This window comes from Protopterus annectens, chromosome 4.part1, assembly GCF_019279795.1.
Source record: "Protopterus annectens isolate FY-2018-M chromosome 4.part1, PAN1.0, whole genome shotgun sequence".
Lineage (NCBI taxonomy): Eukaryota > Metazoa > Chordata > Ceratodontiformes > Protopteridae > Protopterus > Protopterus annectens.
The window spans coordinates 1,015,454,750-1,015,477,379 of NC_056734.1; the positions used below are offsets into that span (position 1 = coordinate 1,015,454,750).

Consider the following 22,630-nt stretch of genomic DNA (forward strand, 5'->3'; position numbering starts at 1 on the left):
AAACTGTTATTAACGATAGCATTACTTACTTTTTATGATACAGCATGTCCACTTAGCTTTGGTTTAGGTTTTCTGCCTACACTCCGCTAAATAGGACATTGTGTTACATTTGTACGTGAATATGATCATTTGGTCTTTTGTCTCATCACTAGTTTCGAAGTTATAAGTTTACTGATAATGTATAGAAACACAATTACTAACCGCTTACTAGTACGTTCTACTATTTTCATTTGCTCTATTACGTTTCTAATGTGTGCATTATACAGCACTTCTGTCTAGAGTAACACACACTTTGATTTTTACCTGTAATATCCAGTATGCAGTATTAATAATTGTTATATTTTACTTATTATTTAAGTTTTACTACTTCGTACTAAGTGGCTGTTAGGAAACTTCAATTTAAATTTTTGCACACCATTTTTTCAAAAAAAGTAAGTCAGAATTTTTCTCTCTTTCAAAGGGTTAATGATTGGTTTACTTACACTTAAATAATTTTGAATTCACGTTGTGCTATTATCTGAATAAGTCTGTTTACATTACCGGCGAAAAGCACTTAATTTTGTGGAAGCAGCATTTCACCACAACTTTGTTTTATTGAATTTTATTAAAGTTGTCTTCAGTACGCTGTCGTTCCTGTGGCGTTTTTGGTCTTTCTGCAACAGTTTTTATATATTTTTTTTTTGTTTGTTTTGGTGTTTGGACACGTAGATACACACACACATATATATGTGTCTGTGTGTGTGTGTATATATATATATATATATATATGTATATATATATATATATATATATATATATATATATATATATATATATATATATATACACACACACACATACATATATGTATATTATTTATTTATTTATTGGTAACTGTCGTTTTACCTAATCTAATGTGTTAGTAAGGAGTGCTACTACAAAACCTTTACCTTTTTTGCTAGTTATTGGGTGGTGCTGTTATGTTTTGTTAGAGAAGGTTTTATTAGGGATGGAGAATGGACCCAAGCTAGTATTTAAGAAATGCAGGTAATGTCGCAATCAAATCCTTCTACAAGACCTTCATGATGTGTGTGTGGTTTGTCTTGGTATGAGCCATTTGGGTTGTGATTGCATTTTTTTTTTTTTTAAATTCTAGTTATGCACAGTCCTGGATAAGAGTAGCAAACTTGTGCTTAAAGGAATGAAATGTTCAAAGTCCACATCTGTTAAAATGGCAACTTTGGACGTATCCCTGTCATTCTCTTCCTAAGGGTCTAGACTGAAGAAGAGAAGATTAAAAAAAATGGAGAGTGGAGTAACCTGAGTCTCCATATTGGAAAAAATCTTCAGCCAAAGTCCCCCGGGTTTCTACTACTACTTCAGCTTGACTGAGGACAAATTCAGTTACTACTCCATCCCAGTCTTCTTCACCTCCATGGCAGGAGTTGTCCGGCATGAGTGACTGCACCAAGAGGAAGGACTGGGCCTTTCTCTCTGGAGAAGGAGTTACCAAGGTTTCTTTCCTCAATACCTTCTTCAGTCTTCTGTCTCGGGTCTTACAGATCCCTCAGGAGCCCCACAGTATTGAACTGATAACATATTATGGCCACCTTTGTGAAAGCAGCTTTAGTATGGTGTCAGCTGAACCCCCTCTGTTCCTAGGGTAGCTCGAAACAAAACCCTCCTTCTTTTTCATGTACAACTCTTCCCTCTCTTCCTCCTGCTACAGCCCATGTTTTACTTCTGACAGTGAAGCGATAGAATATTATACTGTGACTTTTCCCTCTGAGTCTGATATTTGTTTATCTGTGGCATCAGTGGTTACTTGTATGCTGACCTTGGTGTTAGTATTAGGGCCCATTATGATGGAGGGATTCTGCGTCTATCACCTTATGATAACTCTGTCCCTAATGCTGCCAGGGCCATTGTCTGTATCAGTGGGCATCAGCATTAGACCTTTCAGTAACAAAATCTCCAGAAATACCTTTGGCTGTAGAATGCTGTGTAATGGTGGACGGCTTTGGCACGGCCACAGTGATGGCACCAGCACATTTGGTATTTCTTTTGGCTTGTTGATGCATAGGAGGCTAATTCTGCGTTATTTACAAATCCAGACTGTGTGCCATTTGATTTTGCCCCAAGATGCTGTTGATGCTTGACACTTTGACTACTTTTTATTGACATTACGTATGGACATAGGACTTCATAAGCTTATGTTGCAGAATTAAGGGGTGCCTTGATGCTGTTGATGCTTGACACTTTGACTACTTTTTATTGACATTACGTATGGACATAGGACTTCATAAGCTTATGTTGCAGAATTAAGGGGTGCCTTCTACCTAGGAGAGTTTTGATGACTGCCCTCCTTGCCCACACAGGAAGAGGGTAGCTTAAGAAGGACAATGACTCCCCATCAGTGTCTCCCTCTCTTGATATAGATCTTGATGAAAGGGAGGTTTCCACCCATATCCCCTCTGGAGGATGCCACCTTTCCTGACATTCTAGAGATGGAGAGAGAGAGGATCCTTGACCACATATCCCACTTCCCAAGAGGAAGAATTTGTGTAGGAGGCTTGTAAAAAAAAAAAAAAAAAAAAGTCATTTTCCTGGCAACCCAGGTTGTGCCAATACCAGACAATTATTGTGTGCAACTAAGTTTGAAAGGAATCCAATGTAGCTGCGCCCCTAACCCTTATAAACTTGTTAGAGTGTTGTGGACTCTGTAACATGGCAGCATTGGAGTAAGGATTTGTTAGTGGTGTCCACTGCCACCAAAAGGGATGCCCTGAAGGATGCCCAGGCTATCCATCATCCAGAATAGGAGTTTGGGGTGATGGATAGACTTGGGAAGTGCATTTATGCTTCAGGTACCTTTTTCATCAGGACCTTGAACAGTGTAATGCACATGACAAGATTTCTGTGGTGAATGGCTGAAAATACTGCTGATAATGTGAAACAGCTGCCTGCAAGTGGTCTGACAATTCTGCTTGAATCCCAAGTGACTACAATATCAGTTATATTTTCCCTCGCCATGTGTATGATTCATAACATTAGATATGGTACAGCTTGAGCACCAGGTTGCAGCCTAGAGATAAGACAGGCCTGGCTTCTCCTGACCACCTTTTTGGACCATTTCAAGGCAACATTCATCACTGTGCCTTTTAACAGCTCCTCCTTGTTTGGGCAGAAGGTGAAAGAAAAACTGCAGTGTGAGCAAGACAGTAGAATGCCTACAGCTATGGGGGTGACTTTTGGCACCTCTGAGTCATTTTAAAGAAATCGGAAAGGTTGTATAAACTTGTGGCTTTGAAAATCCCAGCAACCTCAGAATTGACAGCACAATGATGGGGGATTTTGTGGTAAAGGGGACTTCCAGTCCAGCTGCTGTCCTAGAGGCAGAGGTAGTCCAAATCATCAGTGCAACAGATGGCCTTTTCAAGGATCTTGTCAGTACGAGTCATGAAACATTGCCTGGCTGTACAGTGCTGGAGGTATTTTGAAATGTCCTTCGCTACACCTCTGGGTGTAGTTGGCCATCATGTTGTACATTTGGATAAGTGACATTTATATCCGTAGGCTACTGTCTTCTATTTTTGTGTATTTGCAAAAGTCTGCCGTCACATCCCCAGTAGTTCTAACCCATTAGAGGAAGACAGAAGTAAAAGGGAGCCATCCAAGTGGTCCCACCAGTCCAGAAAGGATCCAGGTTCTGCTTGGTACCCAAAAAAAACTCAGGACCTCAGACCCAGTCTGAACTTAAGTCGACTAAACCAGTAAATGGAGAAGGAGTTCTCATCCTTCCATGCTTGTAAACAAGTGATTAGATGTGCTCTTTGGACTTCCAATATGCTTACCAATGTAGCAAAATAGTGAAAACATCAAGTAGGTTCCTGCACTTCCAGATGAGAACCTGTCATCAGTTCTAAGTGCTGCTATTATGCCTCACTACAATCTCTGGGTGTTCACCAAATGCATGGCCCAGTCATGGCTCACATGTAACCTCTAAGGGTTAAGGGTTTTCCTTTACCAAGCTGGCTAGCTCATAGCTGCTCCCATTGTGAAATCAGTCCTATTTGCAAGACAGTACTTACTCCACCAGTGCCTGTTTTTGGAGAATACTGTTAATCTGCAAAAGTCTGTACTAATCCCAATACAACCTATAGTTATCACTGATTCCAGATCATTCAGAAAACAAACTTACCTCCAGACAAGATCTTTTCCATTATAAATGAAGTACCAAGTCTCTCTTAGAATGCAAGACCTACAGTGGTTGTGGTTCTAGAAGTGCTGGGCCTTAAGGATGCATCTGTTCAGATGGACAGATTGAACATGAGAATTCTTCATTGGCCACACGAACTTAGTAGGATGAAGCACAGCCTACAACAGCTACAAACTCTCCAACAGATGTATCAACAGTGATGGACAAAAATGCCAAATCTATCAGTGGGTACACCCTTTTTGCAAACGTTCCCTACACACACAATAATAATGGATACCTCCATGTGGGATGGAGTAAAATTACCTGCACAAGATGATCCAGGGCACATAACAGGCATGATCTCACATCCACGTGCTGGAGGTACTTTGTAGCATTGCAGGCATTCAGTGGTATACTCCCCTAGGTTGTGATTGCCATCCACACAGAAAAGATGGCTGTGCTTTAAGTATATAAATAAGCAAGATAGGACACTCTTTCTCTGTTTGCAGAGAAGCCATGAGGATATGGAAATGTGCCTTAAGTTAGATCACTTTCTTGCTTAAAAAAAAAAAGGCGCACACTTTTAAGGAAAATAATCGAGTTGAGTCAGTCCGTTTGGTTACCACCTTTGGGCAGAACATTAATACCTTTAGGCAGATCATTGATCACCATTGGGACATTCTTATGGCCCATGACAAGCTTTGTGAGCTCCTTTCTTCGAAATGTCTCTTTTTATACCAAAGGGGTCCCACATTGGGCTCTTATTTTAATCATTAGAAACATAGAATGCCCTTCAGCACACAGCAGGCCACATTATTTGGGGACAAATTGGTAGGGTGCACACCCTGCGGTCACTGTTCAGCATGCTCCCATGTACTTAAGATTAAAGCATTCACCAGTAGCAGTACTTCTAAAGTCTGTGATATTTTGTGTTTTGGTAACTGCAGTACTGTCTGGGTCATATATTTAGCTACTTGTTCCTGCTCTGCCTTTTATGTGGGGGCAGACCTCAAGGTCAGAGAGGGTTCGGATTTCCAAGCACCTCAGTGACATAAGAAATAAAATGATGTCCAGTTCATTATTCAAACATACTGTGACCCATATTACTGCCCAGTTCAAATTCATTATCATTGGCAAGGTTACAGGGAATATAATGTCTAAAACTGGTTGGCATGCTATGTTAAATTAAAAAAGAATCCAGTTGGATCATCAGGTTGTGGAGTTTGTTTAAACCTGGCCTGAATGATTTAAGTTGATTATCCAATGAGATGCTTGTATTGTGATTATGGTTTACTGTTTAAATTAATTGTGTGTACTTTCTGTTATTGCACTGAGGAAGGCTAATCTTTGCTGAAACTGGTGTGCTGTTTCTTTGGTTTATTCCAATTGTTAGAGCTGCCACATTAAAATGGAGTAATTTTCACCCTTGGTGCTGGATGTTTTGTTCTGTGATTAATTACATTGGTTTAGTCCATGCACCTGCCGTACTTGCGGATTTCCTTATACAGTATTGACTTGTGCGCTCTTCCGCTGTTGGCCTACGGGGGTGAGTTTCAATATCAGTGGCTGAGGCTCCTCCTTGTGTTTTCATCTCTTACAAGCCTCTCTTAGGACCTATAGCCAACCATTTTATTCTTTCTCATGATTTTAAATGGTACCTTTGCACTTTTGTTTGCTGGAGCATGCTTGCCTGCCTTCAATATTTAGACATTTGCGGTTAACCGCAGTTACGTTTCCTTTATTCAAAGGGTTAGACCGCTAAACCACAAGCTGCATGTAAGCTGCATGTTTTTTCTCCTTTTCAACTGTTCACTGTGGATGCTGTTATTTGCTGACCATTCCGGGACTTGGATTATCGTATTTTTTCCAGGTAGCAACGTACGTCGACCTGATTGAAGGTTGGAAGACACAGTTCCATCTTTCGGCTCAGTTCAGGAGCAGATTCACGAGGAGACAACGGAACCAGCGGCAGCGACTAAGGTCGGCCATTGGATTTTCTATTTGAATAGTCCCTGAACTTTGGAATACAGTGACTTCTGCCCTTTTTTGGTTAGTTTTTTCGCAGTGGAATTTTTACAGCTTGGGTTTTTGACTGTATTATCTTATGGTGACTGAGTGGCGACTTCCAATTGTGTTCCTTTGGATTATTTACAGGTACTGTCAGGTGCTAATAATTTTTGGTTTCTTCTCAATCGAACTTTTCTATGTCTTACTATTGGCTGGTATGTTTTAGTGGGTCCCAATCAGCATCTCAAATGCTGACTATCGAATTTGATATTGTCGCATTGAGAATGCTGAAAGGGCAGAACGTTGAATGGGTAAATGGAAATATCCGTAAAGGGAGATTTCCATTTACCTCAATGTAGTGCAGTCTTGGAGTTGGTATATTTAAGTAGCGGGGGTATGGGGGGTGCAGGGGTGCTTGGTCCCCTGCCCTACACCCTTTAGTTTTTTTTTTTGATTTTTTTTTATCGGCATTCGAAAATGTAATAGGTCGATCATTTCAGTTCGACATTTAGTGATTCGTCCTATAACATTTTCAAAATGCTGCTATAAACTCGTTTTAGTACAACTAGTAAATTGAAGCAAAAACAGTAATAAGTCAGCACTGGACATTTATTGTGCTGTTTTGTACTGTTAACAGGTATTGTAGGATGCTATATCATTTTGTGTTTCTCATATTCAGAACTTATTTATGCCGTATTATTGGCTGATATTTATTAGCGTAATCAGCAATTTTACCATGATAGTTATTAACCAGCACTGGGCATTTTAGGCTGATTGCGTTTGCCTTTATTTGGTTATATCTTGTTAATATTTCGTTGAGGCCTAGCGGTCTGGGTTTCATCTTTATTTCCAAGAGATTCATTGGACACACTTCACACCACAAGGATTTTTCCCATTACTGTTATAATATGGTCATGGCATCATTCTTTTTGGGACATAATTTATAACTTTATTGTTCACCTTCTAATTCTATTTCTGGTTGCCCTTCATGAGACATATACATACAGCTGTTATAGTTTACAATCAAGGCATTTGCATTTTTGAACGCTTTGCTACTAGGGAAAATGATTTTGCCTTATACAGCATTAGAATTGCCATGTGGGTATACTAATATTTTGTCTGTAGTTGAATATATGGTATCGGATTACACATTGCCTTTTACAACTGTATCTATACATCTGGAGTGAACTGTATTATAACATATTGTTATTACTGCAGCTTTTCAGTATTGTTTAGTTTCTTGCTGTTACATTCAAATAATAATTCTGGGGTTGCCCCTTAAAGATTATGGATGTCACCAAACTCCTACAAGGTCTTTCCGCAGACAGGGATGACCTGAATGTTTTTGGATTGAGACAAACCTCTACAGATAATTCCACACTGGGCCCCAATGATCCTGAAAATATATGCTCATCATCTTTTCTTAAACTAACCAACAGCATGAAGTCCCTTAGAACCAATGTCTGGCATCTCAAACTGTTTAAGGCATATAAGGTACGGGGAATTTATCCACGTGGCTTTAGGGTCCGCATTCAGCTTTTGGTCAGTTTAGCAGATGATTTGCTATTAGAGGAATGGGCTCAAGCCCAGGATAAGGCATCTATGGCCTTTGCTGAAGTCCTCATTCCACATTGTGTTCCCGGACAATAGACAAGTTCATTCTTGAAGTCAAACCCATATGTGAGAAGGTGAGACATTTTGAAGGGGAACCTTGTTTTGACAAGTATCTTAATCAGTTGACCAAGGATTTACTTACCTTAGAGCAACAGCTTAAAACTAAGAAGACCCATAAATTCAACCGTGATATCACAGGCTATGAGAGAGGTAAACCTTTTGGGTTACAAAAAAAAAAATGTCAGATTTGTAGAGCAGGACAAAAACAAACCAGTCCTTAAAATTAAGAGACCTTGGTCCATACTCAAGAGCCCCTAATGGCCGAAGTGGAACTTCAGGGGATGATTCATTCCCCGCCACTTATATTGAAATCACCCCCGCTTCTGATTCACTGGCAGCCAGGAGACTTCCAAGTACTTAGGCTTTTGGGGGGGGGGGGGTTGGCACAGAGGAGGTAGAAAACACTGGTCCCATAAACAACATCCAACCTCTTTTAGATTTGATTCTACCACATTAAGAGAGACAAATAATGAGTAATATTTCCACCTACCCACTGTCTGAAATTGAAATAAAATTATTAAACAAGGGTCTAAATTTTGTCCCTGTTGTTTTTGTCAATGAAGATACATTTGCCAATGATGTTTCGGATTTCTGCCGATTGTTGAATTTAAGATGTTTTTTTGTGGATGATACTCAGACTCAAAGATCTACTGATTTTCATTTCCGGAAATCTTCTTTCATGCCACCCATGGACAAACACATTGCCATATTCAAGGACTGTGTACTTAAGCACTTGCACTTTAACAAATATCTTCTCACCAACATGAAACATAACCTTACAAAGCAGAAACAACAGGTGTTATTCAAGCTTAGGGATAACCATGAACTGTTCATATTACCAGCTGATAAAGGTGGGGCAGACGTGGTTATGGATTGGCCAATGTATTTGGCAGAGGCCAAAACAACTATCTAACAGCCACTTCTATATGCACATGCCATTAGTTCCAGTACCAAAATTTAAAAAGGAAATAGATTCCTGAATCTTGCCCTGGAAGAAGGTATCATTAACAAGTGAAATTTATACCAACTGACTGTATCTGATTCCCAATCTCAGTGCCTTTATTTATTCCCCAAAATTCATAAAGACCTACCCAAACCACTGGGGAGGCCAATTGTATCAGGCAGGGCATCACTTACAGAACCTTTAGATGCATTTCTCATTAAATATTTACAATCTCTATTATCAATGGTCAGGTCCAGGATTCAAGATACTACCCAATTTTTACAGATTGTGATGGATACACAGTTGGATCCTGGTTGGCTTATGTGCACATTGGATGTGACCACCCTGTACACCAACATTCCCCACTGGGCTGGGTTAAAGGCTATTCAATTTTGGCTGAATAAGGCTAATATATACTCATGTGGCTTTAACACCTTATTTTTCTGTCTAACCGAACATGTGTTAACCAAGAACACATTTCGTTTCCATGGCAGATGTTATTGGCAGGTGAGGTACCGCCATGGGGGCTTCTTTTGCCCCCATCTGTGCTGACCTTTTTATGGGTTATATAGAGGAACAACTTATTTATGACGTTGGCCATAATTTATATCTTGATGAAGTTGATATCTGGCGTCGTTATCTGGATGATTGCTGGATGGTGTGGAGGGGGGATGACACATGTACAGGAATTTGTGTAGTATAACAATGAGAATAAGTGGAGCATCCAATTCACGTTAAATTATGATATCAACCAGATTATGTATTTGGACATCACTATTACTAGGGAGGCCAATCATACATTTAAGACTGAGGTATTTCGCAAACATCCGCAATATATCACCTTACTTCATGCCAGTAGTCATCACCCTCGACACAATATCTGCAACATCCCCAAATCCCAATTTCTAAGGATAAGATGCATTAGTTCCTCTGAGAACTCTTATGATTACCATCAACAGGATTTGAAAAATAGATTTCTCCACAGACGATACGATATTGACAATATTAGTGAGGTTAGTCAATTTGCTTCACAACAATCTAGATCTTCCTTGTTGCAATATCAACACACTTCTAAGGAAATTGGTTACCACATTTGGGCGGAACATTAATACCTTTAGGCAGGTCATTGATCACCTTTGGGACGTTCTTATGGCCAGGAAAAGGCTATGTGAGCTCCTTTCTTCGAAATATCTCTTTTCATACTGAAGATGTCCCACACTGGGTTCTTATTTTAATCATTACAAACATAGAATGCCCTTCAACACACAGCAGGCCACATTATTTGGGGACAAATTGGTAGGGTGCACACCCTGCGGTCACTGTTTAGCATGCTCCCATGTACTTAAGAGCAAAACATTCACCAGTAGCAATACTTCCAAAGTCTGTGATATGTTGTGTTTTGGTAACTGCAGTACTTACTGGGTCATATATTTTGCTACTTGCTCCTGCTCTGCCTTTTATGTGGGGCAAACTTCAAGGTCACTGAGAGTTTGGATTTCCGAGCACCTCAGTCACATAAATAAAAGGATGTCCTGTTCATTATTCCAACATACTAGGACCCATATTACTGCCCAGTTCAAATTCATTGTCATTGACAAGGTTACAGGGAATAGAATGTCTAAAACTGGTTGGCATACTATGTTAAATATAAAAGAAACCAGTTAGATCATCAGGTTTGGGGGGGGGGTGTTGTTTAAACCTGGCCTAAATGAGTTAAGTTGATCATTCAATGAGATGCTTGCATTTTGATTAGGTTTACTATTTAAATTTATTGTGTGTACTTTCTATTGTTATTGCACTAAGGAAGGCTAATCTTTGCCGAAACCAGTCTGCTGTTTATTTGATTTATTCCAATTGTTGGAGCTGCCACATTAAACTCGAGTAATTTTCACCCTTGGTCCTGGATGTTTTGTTCTCTGCTTGATATTTTGTAGACACCCTGATGTTTATGGATATCAGTTGGGTACGACATCCCTGTGTTTCCAGAAGTCAAACATTCCTCTTGTGCTGTACGGATGATGCCATAAGAAGGCAGAAACATGCATGTCCACAGCTAGAGGGGTTTGGCTTTATTGGCCTGAAATTGTCCATAAACAGACTTAAAAGTAAAAGAAAGTCATGGACATTCAGAATTGCCATTTAGCTGAAACACCTGATATCCTTAAAGGATTATTTGCATATATCCCATGTTGCCTCTGATAGAAGAGGTTTCACACAGTGGAAAGTTTAGTTTTGCTAGATTTTTCTTTTTGTGTTTTTTAACCAGTTGGTTTTCTTGTGACCTTTTTACTCATTGTTTGTTTCTTCCAGAATTTGCAAATAAAATGGAATATTAACTCATTCACTCCAATGGAGCTCAGGAAGTTTGCACTTTACTTTCCAATGGTCAGAGCCTCAGTCCTTTGACAGAATCAGATTTTTATTGCCTCATAGTCAAACAAATGTTCATGTCTCTGGAACTGTAGGGATTATGAAAGAAGTATAAATGGCAAACTCTTCAGCACAAATTATTTTATATTGGTAGTATTCTTTAGGTTTTAGGTCTTAAACTGAATTTTATAAGTCGCAGTAAACACAGTAACTAACATTTGTAATATTTTGTAAACCGCTTGTAATATCTCAGCAATCACTCAAGTTAGACGCATACAGTCAACATTTTATTCATCTAGCTGAGCGCTTACATATGAGGCTAAGAAGTTCTGTCTGTGTAACTTGGCTGTTGATATTTCTAGAAAAAATGTGAAAATTATATCTATATAAATTAATATCATAAAAACAACATATCTGGTACTGTCGTTATTGATAACTGATGGGTCCAGGATCTGACATTGGATCCGAGCTGGCATCTAAGAAGACAGCTCCTCCCCCCTTCCCAAGATCCCTTGCTACCCACAACCCTCAGATCTCATTTGCCACAATTTCCTTTAAGACGCGCTTTCTGCAGCTAAAGCGACTAGATTTAGCTAAGTAGTTTTTTTCCTTTCTTTCTGGGTCTTTTTTGCCATCTCTAGTTTAGTCTCCTGCCTTCCTTCTATCTCCTTTGGGTAGTTTCATCCCCTTACGGTAATCTTTAGAGTACTCTAAACCTCCCCCTTTTTACTTCCCGGGTCTTTGGTAGCCTTTTTTTCTCTTCCTTTCCCCAGCCCCCTTTTTGTTGTTGTGTGTGTGAGTGCGAGTGTGTGTGTGTGAGTGCGAGTGTGTGTGTGTGAGTGCGAGTGTGTGTGTGTGAGTGCGAGTGTGTGTGAGTGCGAGTGTGTGTGTGTGAGTGCGAGTGTGTGTGTGTGAGTGTGTGTGAGTGCGAGTGTGTGTGAGTGTGTGTGTGTGAGTGCGAGTGTGTGTGTGTGAGTGCGAGTGTGTGAGTGCGAGTGTGTGTGAGTGCGAGTGTGTGTGAGTGCGAGTGTGTGTGAGTGCGAGTGTGTGTGAGTGCGAGTGTGTGTGAGTGCGAGTGTGTGTGAGTGCGAGTGTGAGTGCGAGTGTGTGTGTGAGTGTGTGTGAGTGCGTGAGTGCGATTGTGTGAGTGCGAGTGTGTGAGTGCGAGTGTGTGAGTGCGAGTGTGTGAGTGTGTGTGTGAGTGTGCGAGTGTGTGTGAGTGCGAGTGTGTGTGTGAGTGCGAGTGTGTGTGTGTGCGAGTGTGTGTGTGTGTGTGTGTGTGAGTGTGTGTGTGAGTGTGTGTGTGTGTGAGTGTGTGTGTGTGAGTGCGAGTGTGTGTGTGTGTGAGTGCGAGTGTGTGTGAGAGTGCGAGTGTGTGTGTGTGCGGGTGTGTGTGCGTGAGTGCGGGTGTGTGTGAGTGCGAGTGTGTGAGTGCGCTTGTGTGAGTGCGAGTGTGAGTGCGAGTGTGTGAGTGCGAGTGTGTGAGTGCGAGTGTGTGAGTGCGAGTGTGTGAGTGCGAGTGTGTGAGTGCGAGTGTGTGAGTGCGAGTGTGAGAGAGCGAGTGTGTGAGAGTGCGAGTGTGTGAGCGAGAGTGTGTGTGAGTGTGTGTGAGTGTGTGTGCGAGTGTGTGTGAGAGTGTGTGCGAGTGTGTGTGTGAGAGTGTGTGTGTGAGTGTGTGTGAGTGTGTGTGTGAGTGTGTGTGTGAGTGTGTGTGTGTGTGTGAGAGTGTGTGTGAGAGTGTGTGTGTGAGAGTGTGTGTGAGTGTGTGTGTGTGTGAGAGTGTGTGAGAGTGTGTGAGTGTGTGTGTGTGTGTGAGAGTGTGTGTGTGAGAGTGCGTGCGAGTGTGCGTGTGAGAGTGCGTGTCTGCGCGCGTGAGAGTGCGTGCGCGCGTGAGAGTGCGTGTGTGCGCGCGTGAGAGTGCGCGCGCGTGAGAGTGCGCGTGAGAGTGTGTGCGAGTGCGTGTGTGCAAGATGTCAGAAAAGCCCACTGATTTTAAAAGGTGTTCCTCATGTGGTTGGAAAATGCTGCATTCTGACTCATACAAGGAATGTTTGTATTGTCTGGGAGAGCTGCATCTGGAGGTTGAATGTAACATCTGTGCTGGATTCAACTCCAGGGCTCTCCTAGACTGCAGGAATAAGCTCCTGCTGAAAGGGTTGGCCAAAGGGGGGGGGGTCCCTTGGTTTCCGGTTCCCCTTTAAAACCTCCCTTGGATCCCAAGAAGAAGTCTTCCTTCTTGATGGATTCTCCCACCAGAAACCGTAGCTCTCTGGTCACAGCTCCCCAGATCAGAGACCAGCCTCCTTAGCTTCGGATCCGGACTCTTCTGCTCTAAGAGCCCCGGCTTCCTCTGTCAGATCTGAGACCTTGAAAGTCCTCATATCCAAGCCAATGTAGACCGCCTTCAGATCCGGCCTACCTATTTGGTCCGACCACTATACCGTGTACATCCTCGGATGTAAGCAGACCTTCAGAGCCAACAGTTTTGTCAGATCAATTGTTATTGAAGGCTCCCCTGCAAGACCTAGGAGATTGGATCCAGGGTTTTCCAACAGGTCTCCGTCCCAGGACAGCAGTCCTCCACTTAGTTCGGGCCATTCCTCACTATCTTCCCATTTCACCAGGAGTCTGCTCCCCTCAGATATGGATAGGATGATGAGCTTTCTCAAGGCCCAAAACGAGCTTGGCTTGCTGCCATGCTCTGCCAACTCTTTGCCATCTACGGAAGTCCTCTCTCGCAGACTGACCCATCTGAGTTCGTTCCCCCAGGATCAGAGCATCCCTAGGGAGAGGACAAAGGTGTCAGGTATTGCTTCCCTTCCCACACTGTCTGGTTCAGCTCCGTTACTCTCGGAGCTGCCGGCACCTCGACCTCACGAGGGTGGTGCAGGTCACTGGGGTGGGGTCAGATCCAGAGCTTTCGGACTGTCCCCTCCCTTTGGGGGCCTCCAGTGTGGACATCTCGGGATGTGAGTATTGCTTCTTGGTTATCCCTTCCACCCCAGTCGGCTGCAGCCAATGGGGAGGAGGGGGGGGTCCTTCATCCAGCCTGTTGGCTTTCTGGTTGATAGAGAGGACCGTGGGTAGGCAGCTGCCTCTTCCTCAGCTCTGAATCCTCCCCAGCCTTGTTTGATGGACGGTAAGACTTCCTCATCCTATCAGGGTCAGCCATCCCATGAGCACCTTCAGACGGGCCTTGCTCCCGTCGGGGTCCCTTCCTCCCCAGAACCCACCGTGGAGGAGCCTTCTCAGAAGAGGACGTGCAAGAGGAGGCACTTTGATTCCCCCTGAGAGTCCTTCACTGAATACATAGATTTTGAGGAAGGAGACTGGTCACACATACTTCCATCCGAGGTGGTGTCCTTTGGGGACGTCCTCGAGATCCTTAAACAGCAAGGTGGTTGGTCTTCTCCCACCCCATCTTTAGAAGAATCCATGTTCCTGAAGGCCTTCGGGATGGGCCCATCTTTTACCTGGGTGTCTTCCCCCTGCTGATGAGCTTGTCCAGCTCCTATCTAGCAGGACGTGGAAGGAGCTAGACACAGTAGAACCAGTTCTCAAGAAAGCTAATAAATTCCTAAACCCCCCAAAGACAAAGCTTTTTGGAGCAAAGGCGTCCCTGTTGATGCTGCTGTGGTGGCCCATCTTTTACCTGGGTGTCTTCCCCCTGCTGATGAGCTTGTCCAGCTCCTATCTAGCAGGACGTGGAAGGAGCTAGACACAGTAGAACCAGTTCTCAAGAAAGCTAATAAATTCCTAAACCCCCCAAAGACAAAGCTTTTTGGAGCAAAGGCGTCCCTGTTGATGCTGCTGTGGTGGCCCATCTTTTACCTGGGTGTCTTCCCCCTGCTGATGAGCTTGTCCAGCTCCTATCTAGCAGGACGTGGAAGGAGCTAGACACAGTAGAACCAGTTCTCAAGAAAGCTAATAAATTCCTAAACCCCCCAAAGACAAAGCTTTTTGGAGCAAAGGCGTCCCTATTGATGCTGCTGTGGTGGCCGCAGCTGTGAAAAAGGAGCTTGCCAAACAGATCTCCACAGTCCATCTTCTGCACAGGGAGTCTCGGGCGATTGACCATTTTGGAAAGCATGTGTTTGCCTTAGCTACATTTGGACTGAGAGCAACCAACTACATAGTATACTGTACGTGGCTGCAAAGTGACATTGTGTCAGAACTCTCCACTTCCCTTTCCGAGTTGCTGCCTACAGAGAGTCTTAAATCGCTCTCTCCAAAGCTGTCTTCTCTGACTTCCCTAGGCAGTGCCTCAATGAGGTTGATCTCCAGTGTGGTGGAGGCCACCTCTCGAGTGGCAGGCACTGGCATTACCATTAAGCATCATGCCTGGCTTCATCTTTGCAGGTTTGCAGAAAACTTCAAGGAGTCGTTCATTAATGCTCCTTTTAATGGGTCAACTTTGTTAGGTCCTTTGGTCAAAGAAACTTTAACCCGTAGTGAGCATGAGGGAAAGACACTACGCCACAATGATCCTTTTCCAAAAATCAGAGTGGTAATAAGAAACTGTGTTTTCACAGGTTGCATTAGTCCTTCCAAGCTGCTCCACAGGACTCCTCTTCCTCCGGACGGGGAAGGGGGTTTGACAGCAGAGCTCACCCTAGGGGCAGAGGGGATCCGCAGAACCAGGGCTCTCAGGAACCCTTCTCGGAGAAGCCCCCTCAGTGCTGCCCGGCTGTCCTGCCCTGGCGACAGTCGGGGGAGACATCTTTCCCTCCACCCATTAGCCTCAACAAGTATTACCTTAGATCAGTGGGTGTTAAACATTGTGTGCAGGAGTTACTTCAAATCCTTTTTTCAGCCCCCTCCAGGTCAAAAATCTCTCCTGGATGTTCCACCCCACCAAAGGGAGTTGGCCCTTCTAGAGATTCAAGATCTTCTTTAAAAAAAAGCCATTCAGGAGGTCCCAACAAGACAACGAGGGTCCAGAACTTACTGTGCTTCTTTTTGGTGCCCAGAAAGACAGGGGACCAGTGTCCCATTCTGGACCTCAGTGTTTTAAATTTGTTGATCAAGAAGTCAAAGTTCCAGTTGGTCACTCTTCCGTCCATTCTGCCTCTTCTGCGCAAGGACGATTGGATGTGCTTTGTGATTCTCAAGGCTGTGTACTATCACATCAAAATAGACAGATGCTCCAGGAGACACTTGTGCTTCTGGCTGAGGGCCAATCACCATCAGTTCAGAGCCCTACCCTTTGGGCTCACCTCAGCTCCCCGGGTGTTTACGAAATGTATGGCAGTGGTAGCAGCCCACCTCTGACTGCAAGGTTTCCAGGTCTTTTTGTACCTGGAAGATTGGCTCCTCACGGTTCCTACAAGGCATCAACTCACACTGGCCATGGATTACACACACAGTCTCTTTCAGGATCTAGGCATCACAGTCAACCTGCCCAAATCTCATCTTGCCTCATGTCAGAGCCTTGCATTTATCGGGGTCTTTCTGGACAAGGTGTCATAGACTGCAGCACTTCCCCTGTGCAGAGTCGAGATAATTCGGGAACAGGTTCATCGTCTTCTGGATCTGGAATGCCCCTTAGTCCATTTAATCTTGCAGACACTAGGTTCAATGGCAGCCGTGATTCAGTTAGTCACTCTCGCCAGATATCACATGCGAGTCCTACAATGGACCCTTGCAGTACAATGGTCAGCTCATCGTCATCCCATGTCCATGGCAGTCAGGATCTCTCAAGTCTGCAGACATCACCTTGCTTGGTGGCTCCAAACTCAGGACCATCTTCTAGGCAGATCCTTTTGTCTTCCCCTACTCCAAGCCATTGTGACTATGGACGTCTCCCTGTTGGGATGGGGAGCATTATTGGGGAGGTACTGTCCAAGGCACTTGGTCCCCTTTAGAGACCAAATTGCACATCAGTGTCCTGGAGATGAGTGCAGTCCTTCTAATGTTGCAAGCCTTCCAGGACTGTCTCCTTGTTGAGACCAATGCAGTTCAGTCAGACAACATGGTGGTGGTCTGGTACATCAACAAGCGGATAAACACAATCTTAGCCCCTGTGCAGAGAGGCCATGAGAGTGTGGGAATGAGAGATGTCTTCCAGGCGCTTTCTTCTTGCAGTGGATATTCCTGGCAGTTCCAACGTCTTAGCCGACAAGGTCAGCAGATCTATCCTGTGTACTTATGAGTGGTCCCTGAGTCCGTCAGTAGCATTTTGGATATTCGACTGCTGGTGTCTCCCTTGCTGCGATCATTTTGCGTGTCCGGTTAAACACAAATGCAGCAAATACTTTGCCCTGATCCCCTCAACGGGATGCTCTGGTTCATGATTGGCCGTTGGGACTCCTGTATGCTTATCCCCCAACTCCTCTCATTCTCAAAGTCTTACAGAAAGCTTGTTACCTGAAGACTCCTCTCATCCTCATTTCCCCATCTGGCCTTGTCATGCATGGTTTTCTCTCCTTTGGTCTCATCTGAAATATCCGCCCTAAATATTAGATCCCATTCTGGCTCTCATTTCTCATTCTTGGGGGCTTCCTCTTCCCAACCTTTAGTCCCTTCGTCTGACTGCTTGGTATCTCCAACTCCAGTGATTCTTTCCCAGTCTCCCTTCTCCTGGTTAAGACAATTATCTTGGCTTCTTAAAAGCTGTCTACCAAGAAGGTGTATTCCAGCAAGTGGAGGAAATTTTCTATTTGGGCAAAACAATGCAATCCAGATCCCTTTTCAGCTTCTGTCCCTGACATCTTGTTCTTCCTGGTTTCTCTTTTTCAACAGGCGGCTAGTTTTTCTATGATTAAACTTCAACTGGCTGCTATTTCCAACTTCCATTTGAGCGAAAGTCCCACCTTTTTTCCTAGGCTGTGCAAGGCCTTCCTTAAAGGGATCTTTTTAGTTCGGCCTCCTGTAAAGGATCCCTACCCTCCTTGGGATCTCACTCTGGTGCTGCAGTCTGTGACGGAGAAACCTTTTGAGACTGCGGCAACCTGTGACCTTAAATTCCTATCCTGGAAGACTGCCTTTTTGGTGGTGGTTGCTTCAGCCAGGAGGGTCTCTGAATTGCATGCTCTGTGTATAAAGCCTCCCTTCATGGTATTCCATAAGGATAGGGTGTCTCTCTGGACCAATCCTTCCTTTATCCCTAAGGTAGCTTTGGAGGTGAATCTTAAATCATTTGATTCATCTTCCTGTGTTCTTTCCTAATTTTTTCCAATAAAGAAGAATAACAGTTGCATTGTTTGGATATTCATAAGCAGTTAGTTTTTTTTCTCAAGCAGATTGAAAATGTTGGTGAGTCTGATGAGCTCTTTGTTGCCTTTTCTCAGACCAGGAGAGGTCAAGTGGTTTCCAAAGTGTCCATTTCTCAGATCACTAGCTGTATTGTTTATATTTACTAAAGCATACACCTGGTGCTCACCGGACTAGTCAAAGCTCACTCTACTAGGTCAGTAGCCACATCTTCTACTTTCTTGGCTAAACTTTCTTTAGAAGAGATTTGCGCTGCTGCTACTTTTTTTAATCCCCATACTTTTGTTGCTCATTACAAGCTAGACTTGTTGTCCAGGAGCAGGGCTTCCTTTGGTTCTTCTGTGCTTCGGCATATTCTTCCATGAGGCCTCCCAGGGTTATTAGCTGGGGACTGTTACCCATCCATGATCAATAATGACATGGATAGCACCAGATAAAGAGTTATGTACTTACCATAACTTGGAATCTGTGCTATCCAGTGTCATTATTTACCACAGTCCCACCCTCTTTCCCCCTCCTTTTTGTGATTGGGGAGTTAGTGAGGGATGTATTCCCCAGTATCCTTTCATCTTCTTAGGCAGTATTCACTGCTTCCTTTTACTATCCACCAAACTCGATCTGAGGGTTGTGGGTAGCAAAGGATCTTGGGAAGGGGAGGATCTGATGTCTGATCCTAGACCCATCCGTGATGAATAATGACACTAGATAGCACAGATTCCATGTTACGTTAAGTACTTTTTACTCTGGTAAAAGCTGCCCTCAAAACACAGTATCCATGGGACCGGACGACATCCCAGGCTGCGTTTTACACAAACTTCTGAATGAATTGGCTCCCCACCTAAGTACCATGTTCAATCATAGTCTCATGTCAGGCTTTGTGCCCACTGAATGGCGCACAGCAACAGTTATCCCACTCCACAAAAGGGGAGTCACCACTGATCCTGGGAACTATCTCCCTATTAGCCTGATCTGCAAGGCCATGGAACGTATCATCTTGGAATTCATAAACAAAGACATTGGTAACCTCCAAACTCTGGACCCCACCCAGTTCGGGTTTGTGAAAGGCAGATCATGCCTTCTGAACCTGATCGACTTCTTTGAGGCAGTCACCAAAGCCGTAGATGACGGTAAGGTGGCTCACACAGCCTATCTTGACCTCGCCAAGGTTTTCAGTACCATCCCCCATTCTGGAATTATAGCTAAACTCACTAAACTAGATTTAAATCCCTATGTCACAAGATGGGTTGCCAACTGGCTCACTGACAGAGCCCACACTGTAAAAGTTGCAGACTCCAAATCTGACTTCAGACTAGTGACAAGTGGTGTACCACAGAGTTCAGTCCTGGGACCTCTCCTGTTTGGTATCTACTTCTCTGAAGTACAGGCCAACACAGAAGGCCTCTGGCTTACGTAGTTTGCAGATGACTGCAAACTAGGAGCCATAGTCGAGTCCCCAAATGATGTGGGCATCCTACAGAAGGGCCTCATTGAGACAGATGCCTGGTGTCAGAGGCATGGCCTCAAGCTCAATGCCAAGAAGTGCATTGTCATCCCCTTTGGTAAAAACTCTGTACCCATGAACTACCACATAAATGGCAATCTACTTAACGCCGAATGTGTGATGAGACCTTGGGACCCAGGTGGACAGTAGTCTCTCCTTTGATCACATCGCCACAGTAGTCAGGAAATCCTTCTGTGGTACACCTCATCACAAAAGGGTTCTCGTCCAGGAAAAAAGAGGTCATTGTTCCCCTCTACTCGGCATTCATTAGACCCATTATAGAGTACAATGCCCCTTTTTCGAATGTACCTCACGAGATCTGCAGCAGCTGGAAAGGCCACAGAAGTACCTCACAAAGAGGATTACTGGCCTCAAATAGATGCCCTACACTGACCGTCTCAAAAAACTCCAGCTTTACTCTGTAGCATATCACCTACTCCGAGGTGATCTCTGCCTAACATATAAAGCTATGTTAACCCAGAGCTGTTGGATATGCTACATCTTAAGAAATCCCAATCCCCCCGAGCTACACGCTCTAGGGACCTAAACCTTGTCACCACAATAAACAGGACATGCTGGAGGGATAGATCCTGTCCCAGAGACTTCCTGTACTCTGGAACAAGCTTACACATCTATGGCAAGCAAAGTTCCTCATTAGCACTCTTCAAGAAAAATCTTGATGAGTGGATGGGAAATAAGAAATACACCCCGGGAATCACTTCTGTGGCTCTACTCGACAGGGGCACAGGAAATTAACTTTCTTGGGTGGCGTAAGCCAGGGAACCTTGTTGGATAGGCTTACTTAGGACCTTGGGCCAATAGCCTAGTACCTACCTATGAACATAACTCTCTTTAATATCTATTTTGCTGCACTAGACAGAGGTCAAATATTATTGCAGTTTGTGCTATTATGCAAGATCGAAGATGAAATCTTTTAAAACCTTATACATAGCATGGTTTTGGAATTATTGATGAAAATATGAACGAGCAATGTTTGATGCCTTGAGGCTTCATTAGGAGTTAACTGCAGATGCACCTGGAGGTGTCACTCTGATGTAATGAGTGACATTGCTTGAATGCCCACACTTCAGTTATCTCCCTTGAACAGAAGACTTCTGGAAAAATGAGCAGTTATTTGTTTGCTTCTCTTCTGCCTAGAAAGGTTAGAAAGTGTCTAAAGTTACACTTTTGAAATGGCTAGATGATGATTTTTAACAGAAATGGCTATATGATTGCATTTCTTGCTGCTAGAATTCCGAGGGGACCTAGTCACTCATCAACCACCAGACTGACGCTGCAGTCTCAGGGCTATGGCTATATCAGAGCTGATTTGGCCTAGTGGTGTGTTGCTCTGACTCTAGTGCACAGGGTCCTGGGTTCAGTACTTGGCTACATCAGTTGTCTTCCTTTGCAGCTTACATTTGGAGGACATTGCATCATCTCTTACATTTGCAAGGCATTACAGTTTGAGCACACTCTCTGGCTTGTGCTTTTGGAGGTATGATTCTCATAGGCCACCCAAGGTTAGTTTGTGATTCTGGCTAGCTGTTCCATTGTTCCAAACAAAATCAGATTAAATATGTAAGTTGTGTACTTAGCAGAATGATAGATTTATCTAGTGTCTGTCTGGACACTGGAGCTACCTGCCCACCTTTCCCCCCATCCAAATGGTCTTCTGAGGAACCTGGAGGAATCCCTTGAGATCTTGTCCGTATTCCCAGGGTTTCTATCCTTGTGTGAACCTTCTCTGTATGCTAGGATATGCTAGTAATTCCCTTTACTCATTCTGAAGTCTCCCTTTGCAGCAAGGATTTATGAGACAGGGGAGGAGCTTGAGCTTGTGAGGAGTCATGCTGAGAAGCAGACACTAAAAGTTATTATTCACTTGTTCCATTGTCCAGACAGAAAACCATTTTGTTAAATACATGACTTGAGTGTAATGTGGTATTTTGATTCAAGTCACCATGTTATCTGGCGAGGCTATAATGAGTCTGTTGTGAAATCTGTGGTTTCAAGCTGATTTGCTGTTTCACTGTTGGTTACAAGCTTTTTTACTGCTACTCGATGGCGTGTCATTGTTTGTATATAGTGTCACTGTGTAAATTTGATGTGCTGTAAAGAGGATGTGACTGATCTTCATGGTGCTAAAGCCAGGAAATGTGGTTAGAGTTACTAGCTGTTCATCAGAAAATCGAAACACCATCAAACATAATTTTTTTCTTTGACATTTCAGCTTCCAAATCTTCTTTTTTATGGTCCCCCTGGTACTGGGAAGACATCTACAATTTTAGCAGCTGCTCGGGAGCTCTTTGGGTAAGAAGATGAAACTAGACAGTTGTTAGTGTTAAGCCATATTATATCACTTTTTTGATGGAATACTTGCTTTGCCCTCAACGTACTTGATGGAAGTTTCATTGCTAGCTGGAATGGTCAGTTTGCTGATTTTGCAGTTGCCTTCTGTTATATTTAACCAGTGATGCTCATTATAGTCATCACTGCCACCATTGTATTCTGCGATAGGATTTTTGCTGCATGCAAATCTCTCTCTTCCAGATGAAACTCCAAAGCAGTTCTGACCTTTTCTCCCCAAGACATTAGGTTCTGAGTGCAGGTGGGGAGCGTATTGTTCATTCCATCTTCAGTTCATTTTTTTTTTAAACAGAAGTATGTTGATTGAATTCCATGCTTTGTATCAGCTACTTAGATGGTCATTTCCAGATTCAGAATTCCAACACAAAGATAAGTA

At 43.5% G+C, this 22,630-nt stretch overlaps 1 protein-coding gene across 1 annotated transcript in view; it reads left to right on the forward strand.

Annotated features, from left to right (window-relative positions):
- Positions 1-22,630, forward strand: part of RFC4 (replication factor C subunit 4) — a 1,279,614-nt gene that overhangs the window by 708,525 nt on the left and 548,459 nt on the right. The window contains exon 3 of the mRNA XM_044070726.1: positions 22,118-22,197. Coding sequence (XP_043926661.1) covers positions 22,118-22,197 — 80 coding nt within the window. The remainder of the gene's footprint in view (positions 1-22,117; positions 22,198-22,630) is intronic.